The 21719-nt window shown below is 45.4% G+C and overlaps 1 protein-coding gene across 1 annotated transcript in view; it reads right to left on the bottom strand.

The window, feature by feature from the left end:
* Positions 1–14190: 14190 nt before the first annotated feature.
* LOC143818411 (protocadherin-9-like) overlaps positions 14191–21719 on the bottom strand; it is a 1862556-nt gene continuing 1855027 nt past the window's right edge. The window contains exon 5 of the mRNA XM_077299725.1: positions 14191–16161. Coding sequence (XP_077155840.1) covers positions 15788–16161 — 374 coding nt within the window. The 3' untranslated portion in view covers positions 14191–15787. The remainder of the gene's footprint in view (positions 16162–21719) is intronic.

The raw sequence follows: 21719 nt of genomic DNA, 5'->3' as shown, positions 1-21719 counted from the left end.
GGCTGCGTCTGTGCGGCTACCCTGCCAGAGATCCCGCCACACTGTGTCTTCTGATTTATTCACACTGCGGGGCTGGGATTCATGGGCATGCGCAGTGGATGTCTTGGCCTCTCACTCATCTCCTTCCGCCTTCTTTAGACTGTGTGGCATCAGCTGATCCCTAATCGCATGCCACGGCTGTGACGCGGCACAGTCTGAAGAAGGCAGAAGGAGATGAGTCCGAGGCAAAGATATGCAGTGCACATGCCCAGGAATCCCAGCCCCGCAGTGTGAATAAATCTGAAGACACTGCGGGGCTGGGATTCATGGGCATGCGCAGTGCATATCTTGGCCTCTCACTCATCTCCTTCCACCTTTTTCAGACTGTGTGGCATCAGCTGATCCCTAATCGCATGCCACGGCTGTGACGCAGCACAGTCTGAAGATGGCGGAAAGGATGAGTGAGAGGCGAAGATATGCACTGCACATGCCCAGGATCCAGCACCACAGTGTGAATATATCTGAAGACACTGCGGGGCGGGATCTCAGGCAGGGCGGCCACACAGGGGCAGCCAGCCTGACAACAAATGATGTCAGAAGAGGGGCAGCGCTAACTGAGCACGGCCAAGAGATAACATAACATAACAGGCTCCGAGACAGATTCAAACAACGCTGAGGAGACCGCGCCCGGTGCCAAGGGGGTAGGAATGATGGCTGTTCTGCGTCTCATTAACAAGGAAAGTCCCACATCCGGGACGGTTTGAAGGTATGAGACGACACATTTTATAAGTGTTTAGTTCTGCGTGTGCAAGGAGAATAACTAAAAGAGCCACCTTGTCCAAATGCAGCATCAGTGCTGCACAATGTGGCTCTTTTAGTTACAAACGCCTGGGGGGACAGGTTCCCTTTAATTTCTGTTGTGGTGTCAGCGTGGAGGTAGCAGGACACATTGCCAGATACACAGCAGGGGAGCAGCTGGCATTACTGAACCCCAATAACAGAGGAGCAACTGTTGACTGGGCAGACAGCACTTCCGGGCAGCAACTGGCAGTGTTGGAGCCCAGGGAATCCAGTAGAAGCAGAGTGTAGGCCGAGGCCTGCACTCGAGGCCGTTTTCTATCTGTTGTAGTGTCAGCGTGGAGGTAGCAGGCCAAATTGCTGGATACAGAGCTGGGGATCATCTGACGTTATTGAAACCCAATAACACCGCAGCAAGTGATGACTGTGCAAACGACACTTCCGGGAAGCAACTGGCGGTGTTGGAGCCCAGGGAATGCAGGAGAATCAGAGTGTAGGCTGAGGCCTAATTGGAGCAAGTTGAAAGGGAACCTTTAACCCCCCAGGCGTTTGTAACTGAAAGAGCCACCTTGTGCAGCACTAATGCTGCACAAGGAAAAGGTGGCTCTTTTATTTATGCTCCTTGCAAACGCAGAACTAAACACTTATAAAATGTGTCCCCACATACTGTGAAACTGTCCCAGAGGTGGGACTTTCCTTCGTAATGAGACGCAACACAGCCGTCATTCCTACCCCCTTGGCACCATGCACCACCTCCTCAGCTTTGTTTGAATCTGTCCCTGAGCCTGCGCTGTTATGTTAAACCTTGGCCATGCGCACTTACCGCTGCCCGTCTTCTGACATCATTTGGTGTCAGTCTGACTGCGGCTGTTCGGCCGCGCTGACCGAGATCCCGCCTCGCAGTGTCTTCTGATTTATTCACACTGCGGGGCTGGGATTCATGGGCATGCACAGTGCATATCTTCGCCTCTCACTCATCTCCTTCCGCCTTCTTCAGACTGTGCGGCGTCACGGCTGTGGCATGCGATTAGGGATTAGCTGACGGCGCACAGTCTGAAGAAGGTGGAGGCAGATGAGTGAGAGCCTGAGGTGAAGATATGCACTGCGCATGGCCATGAATCCCAGCCCCGCAGTGTGAATAAATCAGAAGATACTGCGAGGTGGGATCTCGGTCAGCACGGCCGCACAGGCGCAGTCAGCCCGGCACCAAATGATGTCAGAAGACGGGCAGCACTAAGTGCGCATGGCCAAGGTTTAACATAACAGTGCTGGCTCCGTGACAGATTCAAACAATGCTGAGGAGGCGGCGCATGGCACCATGGGGGTAGGAATGACGGCTGTGTTGCGTCTCATTACTAAGGAAATTCCCAACTCCGGGACGGTTTCACAGTTTGAGGGGACACATTTTATAACCAATAAGTTCAGCGTGTGCAAGGAGCAGAACTAAAAGAGCCACCTTTTCCTTGTGCAGCATTACTGCTGCACAAGGTGGCTCTTTCAGTTACAAACACCTGGGGGGACAGGTTCCCTTTAATTTCTGTAGTAGTGTGAGCATAGAGGTAGCAAGAGCAATTGTCGGATACACAGCTGGGGATCAGCTGACATTACTGAAACCCAACAACACTGGGTCATGTGTTGACTGTGCAGATGACACTTCTGAGCAGCAACTGGCGGTGTTGGAGCTCAGGGATTACAGTTCAGGTGGTAGAAACATGAACATAACAGGAGACCAGGATATTGTAGCCAACCAATTATTTACTGTGGAAGAGGAGTGGCAAATTCCTGCGAGATCCAGGCCTTGTTCATTTTCAGAAAAGTAAGACGGTCAACGTTATCGGAGGATAGTCACATGCGACGGTCTGTTAGTACACCACCTGCGGCACTAAAGACGCATTCTGATAATACACTAGCAGCAGGCCATGTATCAAGCTTAGAGACCCAAAACTTGAAGGGGGAAGAGTAGTCTGGGAGTACACTGAGAGGGCAAGACATGTAGTCTGTCGCCATCTGATGAAAACGTTGCCTCCTGCTGACTGGAGCCGTCTGTGATGGTGTAGACATTTGTGGTGAGCACACAAAACTTTGCCACAGTTGGGCCATACTGGTCTTGCCTTGTGCTGAGGCACTGCTTCTGCTCCCTTTTTGTGCAGAGCTTCCTCCACTGCCTCAACGCACTGAGCTGCTTTGTAAAGCACTAGCAGCACTGCTCTCGATTGGACTGGAGAAGATGATGGACTGCACCAGTGTGTTTTGGTACTCCCGCATTTTACTCTCCCGGTTCAACGGTGTTATGAGGCTTTGACAGTTGTCCCAATAGTGAGGATCTAGGAGGGTGTATACCCAATAATCAGTCGTGTTGAGAATGTGGGCGATGCGGCGGTCGTTTCTCAGGCACTGCAGCATGAAATCAACCATGTGCTGCAGACTGCCAACTGGCCAAGAAACGCTGTCCCCTGCTTGAGGCGTGATCTCTGCCTGCTCTGCATCACCCCACCCTCGCTCTACATACTGACTACTGGAGATTTGTGTAACTCCTCTGGACAAATGTCTTCCTCCTCCATTGACACCTCCTCATCCTCCTCACAAAGCGTCCCCTGCCTAGGCCTTTGTGAGGAAACACGTTGCCCAGACTGTCCAGAAGCAGATGGCGTTTGTGACTCCTCATCCTCCACCTCTTCCACAACCTCATCCCTTAGGGTACCGTCACACTCTGCAACTTTCCAACGATCAAGACCAGCGATACGACCTGGCCGTGATCGTTGGAAAGTCCTTGTGTGGTCGCTGGAGAGCTGTCACACAGACAGCTCTCCAGCGACCAACGATGCCGAGGTCCCCGGGTAACCAGGGTAAACATCGGGTTACTAAGCGCAGGGCCGCGCTTAGTAACTCAATGTTTACCCTGGTTACCATTGTAAATGTAAAAAAAAAACAAATACTCACATTCCGGTGCCTGTCACGTCCCCGGGCGTCCGCTTCCCTGCACTCCTCCTGCATCCTGTGTAAGCGAGGCCGTAAAGCAGAGCGGTGACTGTTATGATCCGGTGGTAGGATCTCAAAACTGACCTGACACATATGACCAGAATATAGGACAAGTTCTGGGGATGTGGAAGCTATACTGACCGCAATCCTGATCCTATCCACAAACACTAAAGGTAGCTGTGGAGCGTTCCTAAAATCCTAGATGCCTCATTCACAGCCTTAGAAACTGACTACCCCTAGAGAGAAAGCAAAGACCTCACTTGACTCAGAGAAATAGCCCCAAAGTTATAGTCAGCCCCCCACAAATAATAACGGTGAGTTAAGGGGAAAAGACAAACGTAGAAATGAAACAGGTTCAGCAAATGAGGCCCGCTAACACTAGATAGACTGAAAATAGATAGGAGTCTGTGCGGTCAGTACAAAAACTATCAAAAATAAACCACGCAGAGAATACAAGAACCCCCACACCGACTCACGATGTGAGGGGCGCACTCTGCACCCCAGAACTAACCAGCAAGCGAAAAATCACATATAAGCAAGCTGGACAGAACTCATCATATACAGAGAAACGTTTTCAAGGAAATAATGAGCAAAATGAACAAACAAACTTAACTTCTCCAGCAGGAGACTGGTCACAAGGAATATTCAGGAGCTCTCAGAAACAGGACTGAATACACCGACAGCAGGCAACAAATGAAGGGCCAGGTGAATTAAATAGGCCCAGCATAGCAGGAAATAAATCAGCAGAGCCCAGCCAAAACCAGCCATATCGCTAAAGGCCACCAGAGGGAGCCCTAGAACAAACTCACACAGTACCGCTCATGACCACAAGAGGGAGCCCGAGAACGGAATTCACAACAGGTGACGTCACCGCTGTGCTCTGATGTACGGCCGGCCGGCACTGACACAGGATGCAGGAGGAGTGCAGGGAAGCGGACGCCCAGGGACGTGACAGGCTCCGAAATGTGAGTATGTTTTTTTTTTTTACATTTACAATGGTAACCAGGGTAAACATCGGGTTACTAAGCGCGGCCCTGCGCTTAGTAACCCGATATTTACCCTGGATACCAGTGAAGACATCGCTGCATAAATGTCACACACGCCGATGCAGCGATGTCAGCGGGTGATCCAGCGACGAAATAAAGTTTCAAACGATCTGCTACGACGTACCATTCTCAGCGGGGTCCCTGATCGCAGTAGCGTGTCAGACACAGTGAGATCATAAGTATATCGCTGGAACGTCACGGATCGTGCCGTCGTAGCGACCAAAGTGCCACTGTGAGACGGTACCTTCAGCTCTTGCAGTGTTTGTTGAAGCAGGCAGATAAGGGGGACAGTCATGTGCATCATCTGCACTCGCCATCCGCGTGGAATCATTGAAGGCACGCAAAACCTAGCAGATGTCCTTCATAGTGACCCCCTCTGTGGTTGTGAAGTCTGAACGGTGCGCAGTGCGACTTTTTTGTGCCTGATGCAGCTGGTACTCCATTACTGCTGGCTGCTGCTCACACAACCGCTCCAACATATGTAATGTAGAATTCCACCTGGTGGGTAGGTCACATATGATGTGTTGTTCTGGAAGGCGGAATCGGCGCTGCAGAGCTGCAATGCGTGATCTTGCCATGCTGGAATGCCGCAAGTGAGCACACTCTAGGCGTACCTTGTGCAGCAGTGCTTCAAGATCCGGATAGTCCCTCAAAAAGCTTTGCATGACCAAGTTTAGCACATGTGCCAGACATGGGATGTGAGTGAGGTTGCCTAGGGATGTGAGTGAGGTTGCCTAGGGCCAGAGCTGCCACCTGATATTGGCCATTTTCACACACTACCATGACTGGCTGGAGATTCGCTGGCACAAACCACACGTCGCTCTCCTTCTTGATGGCATTCCAGAGCTCCTGCTCTGTGTGGCTTCGATTCCCCAAAGAATTTAATTTCAATACGGCCTGTTGACGTTTGGCCACAGCTGTGCTCATGTCGGTCGTAACAGGTAATCGTTCACGGGTAGTGTTGAGCATTCCGATGCTGCAAGTATCGGGTATCGGCCGATACTTGCTGTATCGGAATTCCGATACCGGGATTCCGATACTCTTGTGGTATCGGGTATCGGGTATCGGAACAACATTAATGTTAAAATGTGTAAAATAGAGAATTAAAATAAAAAATATCGCTATACTCACCTGTCCGACGCAGCCGGGACCTCAGCGCAGGAACCGGCAGCGTTGTTTGTTTAAAATTCCCGCTTTTACATGGTTACGCGAAGTCCCGGCTTGTGATTGGTCAGGGCGGCCATGTTGCCGGGCCGCAGACCAATCACAGCAAGCCGTGACGAAAATACGTCACGGCTTGCTGTGATTGGTCCGCGTCCCGGCAACATGGCCGCCATTAACCAATCACAAGCCGTGACGTCACGGGAGGCTGGAAACGCGCTCATTTTAAAAAGGGCGCGTGTCCAGCCTCCCGTGACGTCACGGCTTGTGATTGGTTGCGTCGCGGTCAACCAATCACAAGCCGGGAGGCTGGACACGCGCCCATTTCAAAATGAGCGCGTCCAGCCTCCCGGCTTGTGATTGGTTGATCGCGGCGCAACCAATCACAAGCCGTGACGTCACGGGAGGCTGGACACGCGCCCATTTCAAAATGAGCGCGTCCAGCCTCCCGGCTTGTGATTGGTTGATCGCGGCGCAACCAATCACAAGCCGTGACGTCACGGGAGGCTGGACACGCGCCCATTTTAAAATGAGCGCGTGTCCAGCCTCCCGTGACGTCCCGGCTTGTGATTGGTCAGGGCGGCCATATTGCCGGGACGCGGACCAATCACAGCAAGCCGTGACGTAATTTCGTCACGGCTTGCTGTGATTGGTCCGCGTCCCGGCAACATGGCCGACCTGACCAATCACAAGCCGGGAATTCACGTAACCAAGTAATAGCGCGATTTTTAAACAAACAACGCTGCCGGTTCCCTCGCTGAAGTCCCGGCTGCGTCGGACAGGTGAGTATAGCAATATTTTTTATTTTAATTCTTTCTTTTACACATTTATATGGTTCCCAGGGCCTGAAGGAGAGTTTCCTCTCCTTCAGACCCTGGGAACCATCAGGGATACCGTCCGATACTTGAGTCCCATTGACTTGTATTGGTATCGGGTATCGGTATCGGATTGGATCCGATATTTTGCCGGTATCGGCCGATACTTTCCGATACCGATACTTTCAAGTATCGGACGGTATCGCTCAACACTATTCACGGGTCCATGTGTAGGTGGACTGTGATGGCTCCTGCAGCACTGATTCAGAGGAACTTGAGTATGAGGAGGAGTCAATCTGTACAGACTGGATTCCTGCAATCCTTGGAGTTGGCAGAACACGTACAGTGCCACTTGCATGATCTGTACCCGGCTCCACAACATTTACCCAATGGGCAATGAGGGAAAGGTATCGTCCCTGTCCATGGTGACTGGTCCACGCATCGGTGGTGAGGTGGACCTTACTACTGACGGTGTTCAGTAGCGCGTGTTTTATGTTTCCCTCCACATGCTTTTGCAGGGCAGGGACGGCTTGCCTGCTGAAATAAAAGCGTCTGGGCACTTTGTATTGTGGGACTGCCAATGCCATCAAGTTACGGAAGGTGTCAGTCTCCACAAGTCTGATTGTCAGCATTTCAAGGGACAGTAGTTTTGCAATACCAGCATTCAGAGCCTGTGCTCGGAAGTGGTTTGCTGAGAATGGCTGCCTTTTCTCCCATGCCTGTGCTACAAATGGCTGTAGACTGGGCTGGGAGTGTGAGGATGACTAGGAACGTGGTGCTGTGGGTGGAATTACACTGGGTCTCTGGAAAACAGTGCCAGAAGTTCTTCCATGGCAATCCTGTGAGGAAGCCGAACCAGCTGTATGTGAGCTGGAGGAAGAGGCTACAACATGAGCTGAAGAGGTGGTAGGTGCCGCTGGAGGTTGGCCTAGGTCTTCAGTGTGTTTTTGTAACTCCACCGCATGCTTGGTCTGCACATGTTTCCAAATATTTGTGGTATTGAGGTTGCTGATGCTTTTCCCTCTTTTGACTTTCTGATGACACACCTTGCATTTGACTAAGCAAATGTCATCTGCAACTGTGTCAAAAAAGTACCAGGCACTGCAAATCTTGGGAGTGCCCGTTTTGGCTTTTGGAAGAGGCATGCTCCTAATGGGTGCCGAAGTGGAGGTTACAGGCACCGCAGTCTTCCCCATCCCTCTCCCTCTTTGGGCCATTCAGGGAATCTCTTCCTGAGAGCTGCTCCAACCACCTTCCTGTACCTCACGCCATGATGGGTCAAGGACCTCATCATCTACACTACCCTCTTCCACCTACTGTTTCTCCTGGGTAGTCTCGGCAGCACAGTACACACCTGTAAGTGGCACCTGAGTCTCATCATCAGATGTGTACTGAGGTGTGCTGACCGGAGGCACTGGTCCACCCGTCTCTTCAGATTCAGAGAGACAAAGCTGTTGGGCATCACTGCATACTGCCTCTTCTTCCATTTCTCCAATGCTACTTGGCTGGCCCCCTGTTTCCAAGCTAAGAGATTCAGAGAACATAAGTAGAGATGGCTACTGTCCTGGGCTTTCTGACTGCCTGGGCAATTTGGCAGGTGGTGAAGAGACAGATGGGTGCTCTTCAGTGCTCTGTGCCTGAGAGGGTGTGGCACTAATTGAAGTCGATGTGTTAGCTGCCATCCATCCGACAACGGCTTAAATTTGTTCGTCCCACAGCAGCAGGGTACGGCGAACTCCAACAAAGCTGCGCATGAAGGACTGTTCCTTGCTAAAACTGGGGAATGTTGAGTCACCGGTGCCCGCAGCAGGAACAGAATCCCCACGTCCTCTCCCTGCTCCACCTCGACACCATGTGCCTTACTCCCTGCCTTCTTCATCTTGGTAGACTGATAAAGATAGGCAAAAAAGTTCTAAGGGCTTAGTGTGCTTATTACTGAACAGCTGCTAACAGGTATAAGAAACACTAATTTTATCAAGTGTGGACTAGACTTTAATATGAGCTAATGTGGCCTACACAACTGTAAAGTGGAGTGTTTGGTCAACTTTCTAAATTTTTTTTTTTTTCCACAGAACAGACTACAGAGTGAGCTGCACTCACACAGAGACCGTGCAGACAGCCGTGAATGGCACTGCAAGGCCATAAAAAGCTCCTCTATGTAATCCTATATAATGTTTTTCCACAATCTAGCAGGATACGGATGGAAAGCCACTAATAGGATAAATTAAAAAAAATGTGCGGCAGGCTACACTAATTGAAAAATGGACAATGGAACGGTATGAGGCAGTGACTCACCCTGAGCTGACTGCAACCAGCTGTGGTGGCAGAACAGACTACAGAATGAGCTGCACTCACACAGAGACCATGCAGACAGCCGTGAACGGCGCTGCAAGGCCAAAAAAAGCTCCTCTATGTAATCCTATATAGTGTTTTTCCACAATCTAGCAGAATACGGATGGAAAGCCACTAATAGGATAAATTTGAAAAAATGTGCAGCAGGCTGCACTAACTGAAAAATGGACAATGGTATGGTATGAGGCAGTCACAGACCCTGACCTGACTACAACCGGCTGTGGCGGCAGAACAGACTGAAAAGTGAGCTGCACTCACACAGAGACCATGCAGAAAGATGTGAACAGCGCTGCAAGGCCATATAAAGCTCCTCTATGTAATCCTATATAGTGTTTTTCCACAATCTAGCAGGATACGGATGGAAAACCACTAATAGGATAAATTAGAAAAAATGTGCAGCAGGCTGCACTGATTGAAAAATGGACAATGGAACAGTATGAGGCAGTGACGCACACTGAGCTGACTGCAACCAGCTGTGTTGGCAGAACAGACTACAGAGTGAGCTGCACTCACACAAAGACCATGCAGACAGCCATAAACGGCGCTGCAAGGCCAAAAAATCTCCTCTATGTAATCCTATATAGTGTTTTTTTCACAATCTAGCAGGATACAGATGGAAAGCCACTAATAGGATCAATTTGAAAAAATGTGCAGCAGGCTGAACTAATTGAAAAAGGACAATGGAAAGGTATGAGGCAGTGATGCACCCTTGGCTGACTACAACCGGCTGTGGTGGCAGAGCAGACTACAGAGTGAGCTGCACTCACACAGAGACTGTGCTGACAGCCATGAACAGCGCTGCAAGGCCAAAAAAAGCTCCTCTATGTAATCCTATATAGTGTTTTTCCACAACCTAGCAGGAAACGGATGGAAAGCCACTAATAGGATAAATTTGAAAAAATGTGCAGCAGGCTCTACTAATTGAAATTTGGACAATGGAACGGTATGTGCCAGTGACGCACCCTGAGCTGACTACAACCGGCTGTGGCGGCAGAACAGACTACTGAGTGAGCTGCACTCACACAGAGACCATGCAGACAGCCGTCAATGGCGCTGCAAGGCCATAAAAAGCTCCTCTATGTAATCCTATATAGCTTTTTTCCACAATCTAGCAGGATATGGATGGAAAGCCACTAATAGGATAAATTAGAAAAAATGTGCGGCAGGCTGCACTAATTGGAAAATGGACAATGGAACGGTATGAGGCAGTGACGCACCCTGAGCAGACTGCAACCAGCTGTGGTGGCAGAACAGACTTCAGAGTGAGCTGCACTCACACAGAGACCGTGCGGACAGCTGTGAACGGCGCTGCAAGGTCAAAAAAAGCTCCTCTATGTAATCCTATATAGTGTTTTTCCACAATCTAGCAGGATACGGATGGAAAGCCACTAATAGGATAAATTTGAAAAAATGTGCAGCAGGCTGCACTAACTGAAAAACGGACAATGGAACGGTATGAGGCAGTGACGCCCCCTGAGCTGACTAAAACCAGCTGTGGTGGCAGAACAGACTACAGAGTGAGCTGCACTCACACAGAGACCGTGCAGACAGCCGTGAATGGCGCTGCAAGGCCATAAAAAGCTCCTCTATGTAATCCTATATAGTGTTTTTCCACAATCTAGTAGGAAACAGATGGAAAGCCACTAATAGGATAAATTTGAAAAAATGTGCTGTAGGCTGTACTAATTGAAATATGGACAATGGAACGGTATGAGGCAGTGACGCACCCTGAGCTGACTGCAAGCAGCTGTGGTGGCAGAACAGACTACAGAGTGAGCTGCACTCACACAGAGACCATGCAGACAGCCGTGAACGGTGCTGCAAGGCCAAAAAAATCTCCTCTATGTAATCCTATATAGTGTTTTTCCACAATCTAGCAGGAAACAGATGGAAAGCCACTAATAGGATAAATTTGAAAAAATGTGCTGCAGGCTGTACTAATTGAAATATGGACAATGGAACGGTATGAGGCAGAAACGCACACTGAGCTGACTGCAACCAGCTGTGGTGGCAGAACAGACTACAGAGTGAGCTGCACTCACACAGAGACCGTGCAGACAGCCGTGAACGGCGCTGCAAGGCCAAAAAATCTCCTCTATGTAATCCTATATAGTGTTTTTTCACAATCTAGCAGGATACAGATGGAAAGCCACTAATAGGATCAATTTGAAAAAATGTGCAGCAGGCTGAACTAATTGAAAAAGGACAATGGAACGGTATGAGGCAGTGATGCACCCTGGGCTGACTACAACCGGCTGTGGTGGCAGAGCAGACTACAGAGTGAGCTGCACTCACACAGAGACTGTGCTGACAGCCATGAACAGCGCTGCAAGGCCAAAAAAAGCTCCTCTATGTAATCATATATAGTGTTTTTCCACAATCTAGCAGGAAACGGATGGAAAGCCACTAATAGGATAAATTTTAAAAAATGTGCAGCAGGCTCTACTAATTGAAATTTGGACAATGGAACGGTATGTGCCAGTGACGCACCCTGAGCTGACTAAAACCAGCTGTGGTGGCAGAACAGACTACAGAGTGAGCTGCACTCACACAGAGACCGTGCAGACAGCCGTGAACGGCGCTGCAAGGCCATAAAAAGCTCCTCTATGTAATCCTATATAGTGCTTTTCCACAATCTAGCAGGAAACAGATGGAAAGCCACTAATGGGATAAATTTGAGAAAATGTGCTGCAGGCTGTACTAATTGAAATATGGACAATGGAACGGTATGAGGCAGTGACGCACCCTGAGCTGACTACAACTGGCTGTGGCGGCAGAACAGACTACAGATTGAGCTGCACTCACACAGAGACCGTGCAGACAGCCATGAATGGCGCTGCAAGGCCATAAAAAGCTCCTCTATGTAATCCTTTATAATGTTTTTCCACAATCTAGCAGGATACGGATGGAAAGCCACTAATAGGATAAATTAAAAAAAAGTGCGGCAGGCTACACTAATTGAAAAATGGACAATGGAACGGTATGAGGCAGTGACTCACCCTGAGCTGACTGCAACCAGCTGTGGTGGCAGAACAGACTACAGAATGAGCTGCACTCACACAGAGACCATGCAGACAGCCGTGAACGGCGCTGCAAGGCCAAAAAAAGCTCCTCTATGTAATCCTATATAGTGTTTTTCCACAATCTAGCAGAATACGGATGGAAAGCCACAAATGGGATAAATTTGAAAAAATGTGCAGCAGGCTGCACTAACTGAAAATCAGACAACGGAATGGTATGAGGCAGTGAGGCACCCTGAGCTGACTACAACCAGCGGTGGCTGCAGACCAGACCACAGAGTGAGTTGCACTCACACAGACACCTTGCAGACAGCAGTGTACAGTGCTGCAAGGCAAAAACAAGGTTCTCACACAGCGGTTGCTAAATTAGCCTGGGTAAAGCACAATGAAGCAAATTGCTATCTCAAAACTGGCCCTCAGTCAGAACACAGCGTCCTGTCCCTAACTGAATTCACAGCAGAGTGAGCCCAAAATGGCGGCGGCGACTTTTATACTGCATCATGACATCATTTCAGCAGCCAGTCACAGCCATGCCAGTAGTTACATGCCTACCATGCAGAACAGGATGTGCCCACACTTCTAATGATTCCTCATTGGCTGAATTCTGGCTCTTTGAATTATGGGAACTTCCGATTCCGGTATCCGATATACTGAAAGTATCAGAACTCGGTATCGGAATTTTGATACTGCAAATATCGGCCGATACCCGATGCTTGCTGTATTGGAATGCTCAACACTAATGGGAACTGCATGGCACTATTATTTTAACACTTCATGGTAATATTTTCATTCACACTATAATTTATAAATTAACCCTTTTCTAATTTGTAAGGAGGCTGCAATTTTTACAGTTATCTAAGATTGACAAAAAAAAAACATAATATGCCTCTCTTTACTAGTAGACAAAAATATTGCTTCAATATCACATATAACATTTCAATGGAGGAAGTTGAGTTATGTATATAGTCACAAGCCTTTGGTCACAATCTAATGGAAGAAATTGTTGTGTACATGGCTCAGAACATTTTCTGAGCAATGGGCTTAAAGGGAACCTGTCACCTGAATTTGGCGGGTCCAGTTTTGGGTCATATGGGCGGGGTTTTCGGGTGTTTGATTCACCCTTTCCTTACCCGCTGGCTGCATGCTGGCCGCAATATTGGATTGAAGTTCATTCTCTGTCCTCCGGAGTACACGCCAGCGCAAAGCAATATTGCCTTGCGCAGGCGTGTACTCCGGAGGACAGAGAATGAACTTCAATCCAATATTGCAGCCAGCATGCAGCGAGCGGGTAAGGAAAGGGTGAATCAAACACCTGAAAACCCCGCCCATATGACCCAAAACTGGTCCCGCCAAATTCAGGTGACAGGTTCCCTTTAAAAAGAACATTAAAGAGAGGAATTAATAAGGGCATAACAATTGCTCTATAATATATTTTTTATATTAATCCCAATATGGTCAACACCTTTAAAAAACAGTAAGCAGAGAAGCAATTTTATCAAATAATATTGTCCCCTGATTTGATTCTAAAAACCCAGCAAGGTGACCCTGTAAAAAAAATGTGGAGACATATTTTAAAGAGATTTGAAACTGGATTATTGGAACTTCTAAAAGAGGTATTTTCATCTCTAAAATTCTATTCCAATATGTAGTAGGTATAATAATAATAATATAAAATACCTTCAATTAGAAATGTAGTATAGCTCTTCTGATTAGATATGTCATATACCCCATGTGCAGTGCATTGCTGTGGCTTAGGTATCCTTGGTTACAACCACTCATATAGTGACAGTTAGTTAGTTAGTTAGTTAGCTGTTAGTTGTCATAACCATGGATATCTAAGTTGCTAAAATGCCCTGCTCATGAGGTAAGCGACCTAGCGAATCAGAAGAACTACACAACATTTCTAATTGGAGGTTTTTGCTAATATTATTAGTATTACAACTACAACATATTGGGATAGGATCTGGGAATATCCCTTTAAGTATAAAACCAAAACAATTGAATCATCAACCCCAAAATGACTAAACACAGATGTTGGTTTTAAAACATTTATTGCAAGAGCTAAATAACTGTAAATAACGTTGAACCGGCAAAGCAGTAACAAGGATAACTGGTTAGATACGTATTCTGTCATAGTCATCAAACACCCCTCACAAACTGACAAATTACTGCAAAAAGCAATGCACCCTTTCCCATTTTCACGCCTAAATTGTGGATAAAATTGTGAGTTTCTATACACAAAATATATTTCTTAGAAGAAAAAAAAGAACCATCCAATTAACAAACTCTTCATAAATGTTTAATTGTGGCATAAGATATTTTCTTTTCAGTAAGGAATTTTGCATGCTATTTATTTGTTTAAATTGTCTGTCATGCCTTAACTAAAACTTTGATAAAATGTTCCAATTTATGTCTACGTGCAACTGAGATTCTATGAACATCAGAATTTACGTTTGGCTAAACAGTGATATGATATATTTTTTTTCCTGCCAGGCATTGGCCAATGAAGTTAACAAACATTATTTAACAACATAAATTGATACCTAATCTTTTCTGCCAATTGGCCTACTAGGAGAATGCCCTGTTATACTATGGAATCACAACACATTGAATATTTTGAGGCTAATGATCTAAGAAAAAACACTTGTGTTATTACAGCACACTAACAAGGAAGGGTGCCATGTTAGCAATAAAACTGTTTTCAAAACTAGATCAACGACATTAGGACTATAAGATTATTTTATTGCAGGGTTTTATATGTCTTGTTTCCAATTGCATTTAATAAAAAAATAATTTCCAAACTTTTCCAATTGACATTATGTAGAAATGCTTAACTTGAAGGACATGTTAATGTATTGCCAAGTTAACTCTTCTTCAGAACAATTTAATTGCTAATTGGCCTTCATACATCCCTACCACACTAAAACATGATCATTTATATTTTAACACAAGTGTTTTAAGTTATTATATGTTAGACATAAAACACTGAAACACTCAACACCTGAAGAAAAACGCAAAAAAGAAAATACTGCAGAATGCAACCGACACAAAATTATGCTACAGTATATATGTGAACTTTATAAGTACACAAGATTGTTAGTAGTAACTTGCTTCTATTTACAGGTACTTGAACACTGAATGACATACAAGTGTCCACTAACATTATTAATAGCACAATAGGTATCATCTTTAAAGATTTAGCTGGTTTGTTTTAAAGTATGATGTCAAGTATAACTGTTCCAGAACATATCGACAAGAAGAGCACAATTCATCTAATTTGATATGCTTCTCAACTACAACAATCCACACTCAGTTAGGTCATTTTTTCCATTTCCCTATATCAATACAGCAAAATGTATCCTGCAGTCTAAAGCAGCAGTCCAGGGTAAATTAAATCTTGAAAAAAGGAAAAAAAAATCAGAGTTTTTAACTCCATTCACCAAAATAATCACAAATCTAGAAATATATTTATTCACATATATTAGAACACCACATTATCAATGGTGTCCACACAAAATTATGCATATTTTTGTTATATGTCGCATAGTTCTAGAGGTCTACTCAGTACTTGAAGCTCTGAATGCACAATTATAGCAAACCTAGTTTGGCTAATGTCACTGGTCCAAAAAAGACATGTTTATAGTTGCTGCTCCTTTGGGCTATCCAGAGCACCTGAGACTTGCTTGTAGGATTTTAAATTTGCCAAAGGAATGTCACTCATATGATTTCCACTTGTGAACTGTCCATCAGTAGTGCCATATTGATTTCGGTCATTGAATTGGTTTTTGTTGCTATCTTCTTTCCATGTTTTTGTCAATGTATGTCCATTAACCAATTTGTCCTTTTTCAGCCAATCTTTTTGAGGTGCAAAAGTAGAAAGAGGTGATTTTGGTTGCTGGTAGGGACCCAGGCTTGGTGGCATCCAGCAATTATCGGAGTGGCCCAAAACCAGGCATTCTTGTGTGCACATTTCTGTAGCTTCTGCTAATCCTCTAGGTCCAAGAGGTCCATCTGCATGAAAGACAGAAACATAATTTACAAATATATTAAATGCAAATATAATCAAATTTAATATCTACATAACACATTAGGATTAGGTTAAGCAGGTTTTACAATTTACATTGCTTACATGAGAAATTTTAGTTTGTTTTTGTTGCCTGATATTAAGAAAAACACCTTCAGCTCACTATACAACATGGAAAAATAAATATTAATTGGGCGATATCTTAATAAAAATATACCAAGATCACAATTAGTATTAAAAATCAAACACAAACAAACCCTAATTTCAATAATATATTTTTTATTCTCTATTCTCACAAAAAAGATGGATTAAATGTTAATCAAGAAATAGTAAACAGCCAAACTAGTTTTTGAAAACTCTGTTTGGTAAATCTGAGTTAGGCCTGGTAAAAAGGGGCATATTTCACAGTCCATCTGAACTCAGCTTTAGGAGGCGGAAGAGATATTAATACTAGAACTACTGATGGAGTCATTTTGAATCCTCACAATTTTTATTTCTCTTCTGTGACTACATTTTTCAGAATTCCGGCTTGAGTCTCGATGACTTTTACTCATTTTGGATGCGAAAAAAGATTTTGTGACAATAAATAATTTTGGAAAAAAAACAGTACCTTTTTTTCAAAATTTACCTTTAATTAACAAAGGGAGTCATTTTGACTCCCTACTATATTATGCAAGTCTTTGTTGCTGAATGTTGTTACTCCTTTTAGTTTTCATTTGCTTGTATGTTAAGAATACGTGTTGTCTTTGACTTAGAATAATTAGCATTTTTGCAAATATGCTTGACATACATAGGACTTTAGAATACGGCTTGCAGTTTTTCTAATTGCTCACATGGCTAGAACTGCACTAAAGCCTGACGATATTCTTGCTATTTTGCATTCTATACATTCTATATACTGTATATTCTATACATTCTATAAATTAAAGTTACAACAATACCAGGAGCAAAAAACTCTAAAAATAAACAAAAACAACCCAGGATTCAAAATGACTCCATTCGGTAGTTCTGGGGGGGGGGGTAACCAGTCTGGTAGTCCTAGTGTTAACATTTCAAAACTGTAAAAAAAAGTACACATCCGATCTCAAATGTGTATACAATTCCATGACTGCAAATCAACATCTATGACTGCAAATCAGCTTGTGGAGAGTGTCATGCCATATCAGCTCTCTAAAACACTGTCATAAAATTGATTTTCTGCTTGATTTTTATCCTAAGTCATATGGTAAGATTTGTAAAAGGATAGAATTGATACTTCATAGAGGTGGCATCAGGGCCTTGATAAGAGGTAGGTATGGTGAGGGGGAAAAGTGGCATTGCTGAATGGTAGAGGCTGCCTGACCACTTTTTTTGGGCACTATCATTCAGTCACAGACACCACTCACATCACTATCTGTTTGCTCCCTGGCCGTCGCTCTCTCTCTGCACCAAATTGTATTCACGACTGTCAGATGTGAATGCATTTGATGTCGGTGCCACCAGGGATGGGAGCAGAGGAGCTGTCATCAGCTCACTGCTCCTCTGGGGACTCCATCAGAATGCAGGCCACTTTCATCCTGCACCCTGTTGGGGAGAGTGCAAGCGGGGGATGTCATACGACACTATTCAGTGTTCACTGCTGTACAAGATAGAAGAGGAGACAGAGGCTGCGCTGGACTGGAGCCTGGATTAGGTGAGTATCACTTTTTTAACATTTTTTATTAGTTTGTCAGTGAATTGGGGACATAACAGGAGGAGTTGACTTTGCAGGCTTACGTTTGCTGGATGGGTCGCTGGGTCTGAGGACATACATGGGGCTAGGTATGTGGGATTTACTGTGAGGAAATACAAGGGGCTGATTATGGGGACATATGTGGAGCTGGCTCTGGGGACATACAGTAGGGAAAATAAGTATTTGATAAACTGCCAATTTTGCAAGTTTTCCCACCTACAAAGAATGGAGAGGTCTGTAATTTTTACCTTAGGAACACTTCAACTGTGATAGATAGAATCTAAAAATCACATTGCATGATTCTTAAATAACTAAATTTCATATTATTGTATGAAATAAGTATTTGATCACCCACCAAGCAGCAAGATTTCTGTCTCTCACAGACCTGTTTTTCTTTAAGAAGCCCTACTACTCTGTTATGGACCTGGTGGTTAGGAGCACCCGAAGTGACCTGATGGTTAGAACAGAAAACCTGGGACAAGTTCTGAGGAGGTGGTAACTCTACTGACCGCAATCCCTAATCCTATCACACACACTAGAAATAGCCGTGGAGTTTACCTAACTCTCCCTAGACGCCTCTTCACAGCCTAAGAGCTAACTACCCCTAAAGATACAAATAGCAGCCTACCTTGCCTCAGAGAAATTCCCCAAAGTAAAGGTAGCCCCCCACAAATATTAACTGTGAGTTAAGAGGGAAGTGACAAACACAGGAATGAAACAGATTTTAGCAAAGGAGGCCGAATCTTCACTAGATAGACAGAGGATAGGAAAGGGAACTATGCGGTCAGTATAAAAAACTACAAAAACCACGCAGAGTGTGCAAAAATACCTCCACACCGACTCACGGTGTGGAGGTGCAGCTCTGCACCCCCAGAGCTTCCAGCTAGCAAGGAAATATCACAATAGCAGGCTGGACTGAAACATAGCATGTACTGAAAAATATATTGAAAAACCGATGAACAGCAAATGACTAGCAAGGACTTAGCTTCTGCTGGAGTAGACAGGTCATCTGAGAAATCCAAGAGAGATCTGAATCAGTACTGAGACATTGACAGCTAGCATGAACTAACGACCTGGGCAGAGTTAAATAGGGAAGCCAGCAGCAGCAATAAACGAGGGCAGCTGAGAAAGCCAACCTCAAAGATCAGCAGTTCAACTCAAAGCCACCAGAGGGTGCCCAAGGACAGAACTCACCAAAGTACCATTCACGACCACAGGAGGGAGCCCGAGAACGGAATTCACAACACTACTCTGCACTCATTGCCTGTATTAATAGCACCTGTTTGAACTTGCTACCTGTATCAAAGACATCTGTCCACACACTAAATCGATCAGACTCCAACTGCCCCATGGCTAAGATCAAAGAGCTGTCTAAAGACACCAGGGACAAAATTGTAGTCCTGGGCTACAGGACAATAGGCAATCAGCTCGGTGAGAAGGCAACCTTTGGCACAATTATTAGAAAATAGAAGAAACACAAGATGACTGTCAATCTTTCTCGGTCTGGGGCTCCATGTAAGATCTCTCCTTGTGGCGTAAGGATGACTCTGAAAAAGGTCAGGAATCAGTCCAGAACTACATGAGATAACCTGTTCAATGATCTGAAGAGAGCTGAGACTAGAGTCTCAAACATTACTGTTAGTAACAGACTATGGTGTCATGGATTAAAATCCTTCAGGGCACGCAAAGTCCCACTGCTCATGCCAGCACATGTCAAGGTCCATTTGAACTTCACCAATGACTATCTGGATGATCCAGAAGAGGAATGGGAGAAGGTTATAAGAGAAGGTTAGATGAGATAAAAATAGAACTTTTTTGGCATCAAGTCCACATGTCATGTTATTAGGAAGAAGAAGAAGGAGTACAACCCCAAGAATACCATCCAACTGTAAAGCATAGTAAGGGAAATATCATTCTTTTTGGGGTGCTTTTATGCTAAGGGGACAGGATGACTGCACCATATGGAAGGGAGGATGGATGGTGTCATGCATTGCAAAATTTTGGCCGACAACCTCATTCCCTCAGTAAAAGCATTAAAGATGGGTCATGGCTGGGTCTTCCAGCCTGACAATGACAAGAAACACACAGCCAGGGCAACTGCATTGTGTGCAAAATTGGGTCAAGAACTACAGGAAATGTCTGACCTTTGTAATTGCAAACAAAGGTTTATATACCAAATATTAAGTTCTGTTTTTCTATTGTATCAAATACTTATTTCATGCAATAAAATGTAAATTAATTCTGTAAAAATCATGCAATGTGATTTTCTGGATTTTTTTAAAAAATTCTGTCTCTCACAGTTGAAGTGTACTTAAAATGAAAAATAACAGACATCTCCATCTTTGTAGGTGGGAAAACTTGCAAAATCATCAGTGTATCAAATACTCATTTTCCTCACTGTATGAGGGACTTATTGTGGGGACATACAAGCAACTAACTCTGGGGACGTTATTAAGGGCTCGCTGTGGTGACAAACGAGGGATTGACTATGAGGACATACAAGGGGCTGGATGTGGGGCTTGCTGTGGAGACATAAGAGGGACTGGCTGTGGAGACAAACAAGGGGCTGGCTGTGGGGACATATGCAGGGCTGACTGTGGGGACATGCGAGAGGCTTGATGTGGGGCTAGCTTTGGGGACATATGAGGAGCTGGCTGTGGGGACATATGTAGGGTTGTGTGTTGGGACATTATTAGGGTCTTGCTGTGATGTCATGCATGGGCTAAATGTGGGGACATATGAGGGGCTGACTGTGGGGACATATGAGGGGCAGTCTGAAGGACAATATGAGGGGTTGACAGTGGGGACCTACATGAGGACTTGGGGAGCTGGTTGTGGGTAGTTTTGTGTGGCTTGATGTGGGAACTAGATGGGGATGGCTGCGATGACATACATTGGGATGGCTGTGGGGACATTCAAGGGGCTGACTGTGGTGAGATATGTGGAGCTGGCTATGGGGACATATCTGGTGTTGGCTGTGGAGACATTCGAGAGGCTGGCTTTGAGGACTTATGAGGGTCTGGCTGTTGGGACATAACAAGAGGGGATAGCTGTTGGGACATAACAAGAGGGGCTGTGAGGTACATCATTTTATGGGAGAATGTGGGAAACACTACACTGAGAGGCAGTGCTGTAAAATACATAAATGGATGGTGGGACATCATACTATAAAGGATGTGTGTGGGGCATCATACTGTATAGGGGCTATGAGGAACAATATACTGGAGCTGTGGAGATGTCATAATGTATTGGGGGCTGTGGTGACCATACAGTATAGGGTTCTGTTGAGGATATTATACCGTGTATTGGGGCTGTGGTGGATATCATAGTGTACAGTGGGGAACTGTTGTGGATATCATACTATATGGGCGACTGTGGTGTTCAACATACTCTGCAGGGGGACAGTGCTAGGATAAAGTTTGGATAAGACAATGTGATGGGCAATTTGAGGGCATAGTGTGAATAGGTGGCGCAGAATAGATATGGAGACAGGGCAGCATGAAATGGGGCACAGTATGGAGAGAGGTTAGCATAGCTGAGGGACAGTGCAGTGATATAGAGTGTAAGGGAAGACTATGGAGAGGGGACAACCATGGTATAGACTGTGGTTCATAATGGTGGATCGTGTGGTAGTTATAGCTGATAAGGGCACACAGTGTGAAGGATTTAGCTGATAATGGCACACAGTCTGGTGGTTATAGATCATTAAGGTGGACAGTGTGGAGGCCATATACCATAGGAGGCTTATTTAGGGCATAGTATGGAGAGATATTTTTATTCATAGGGGATTTTATTAACACTCTCATTTTTAAGGCCATCGTGTTGGTATTTGCT

Source organism: Ranitomeya variabilis, chromosome 3 (genome assembly GCF_051348905.1).
Source record: "Ranitomeya variabilis isolate aRanVar5 chromosome 3, aRanVar5.hap1, whole genome shotgun sequence".
NCBI lineage: Eukaryota > Metazoa > Chordata > Amphibia > Anura > Dendrobatidae > Ranitomeya > Ranitomeya variabilis.
The sequence above is the reverse complement of the archived record's forward strand: the minus strand, read 5'-3'. Positions and strand labels throughout refer to the sequence as shown.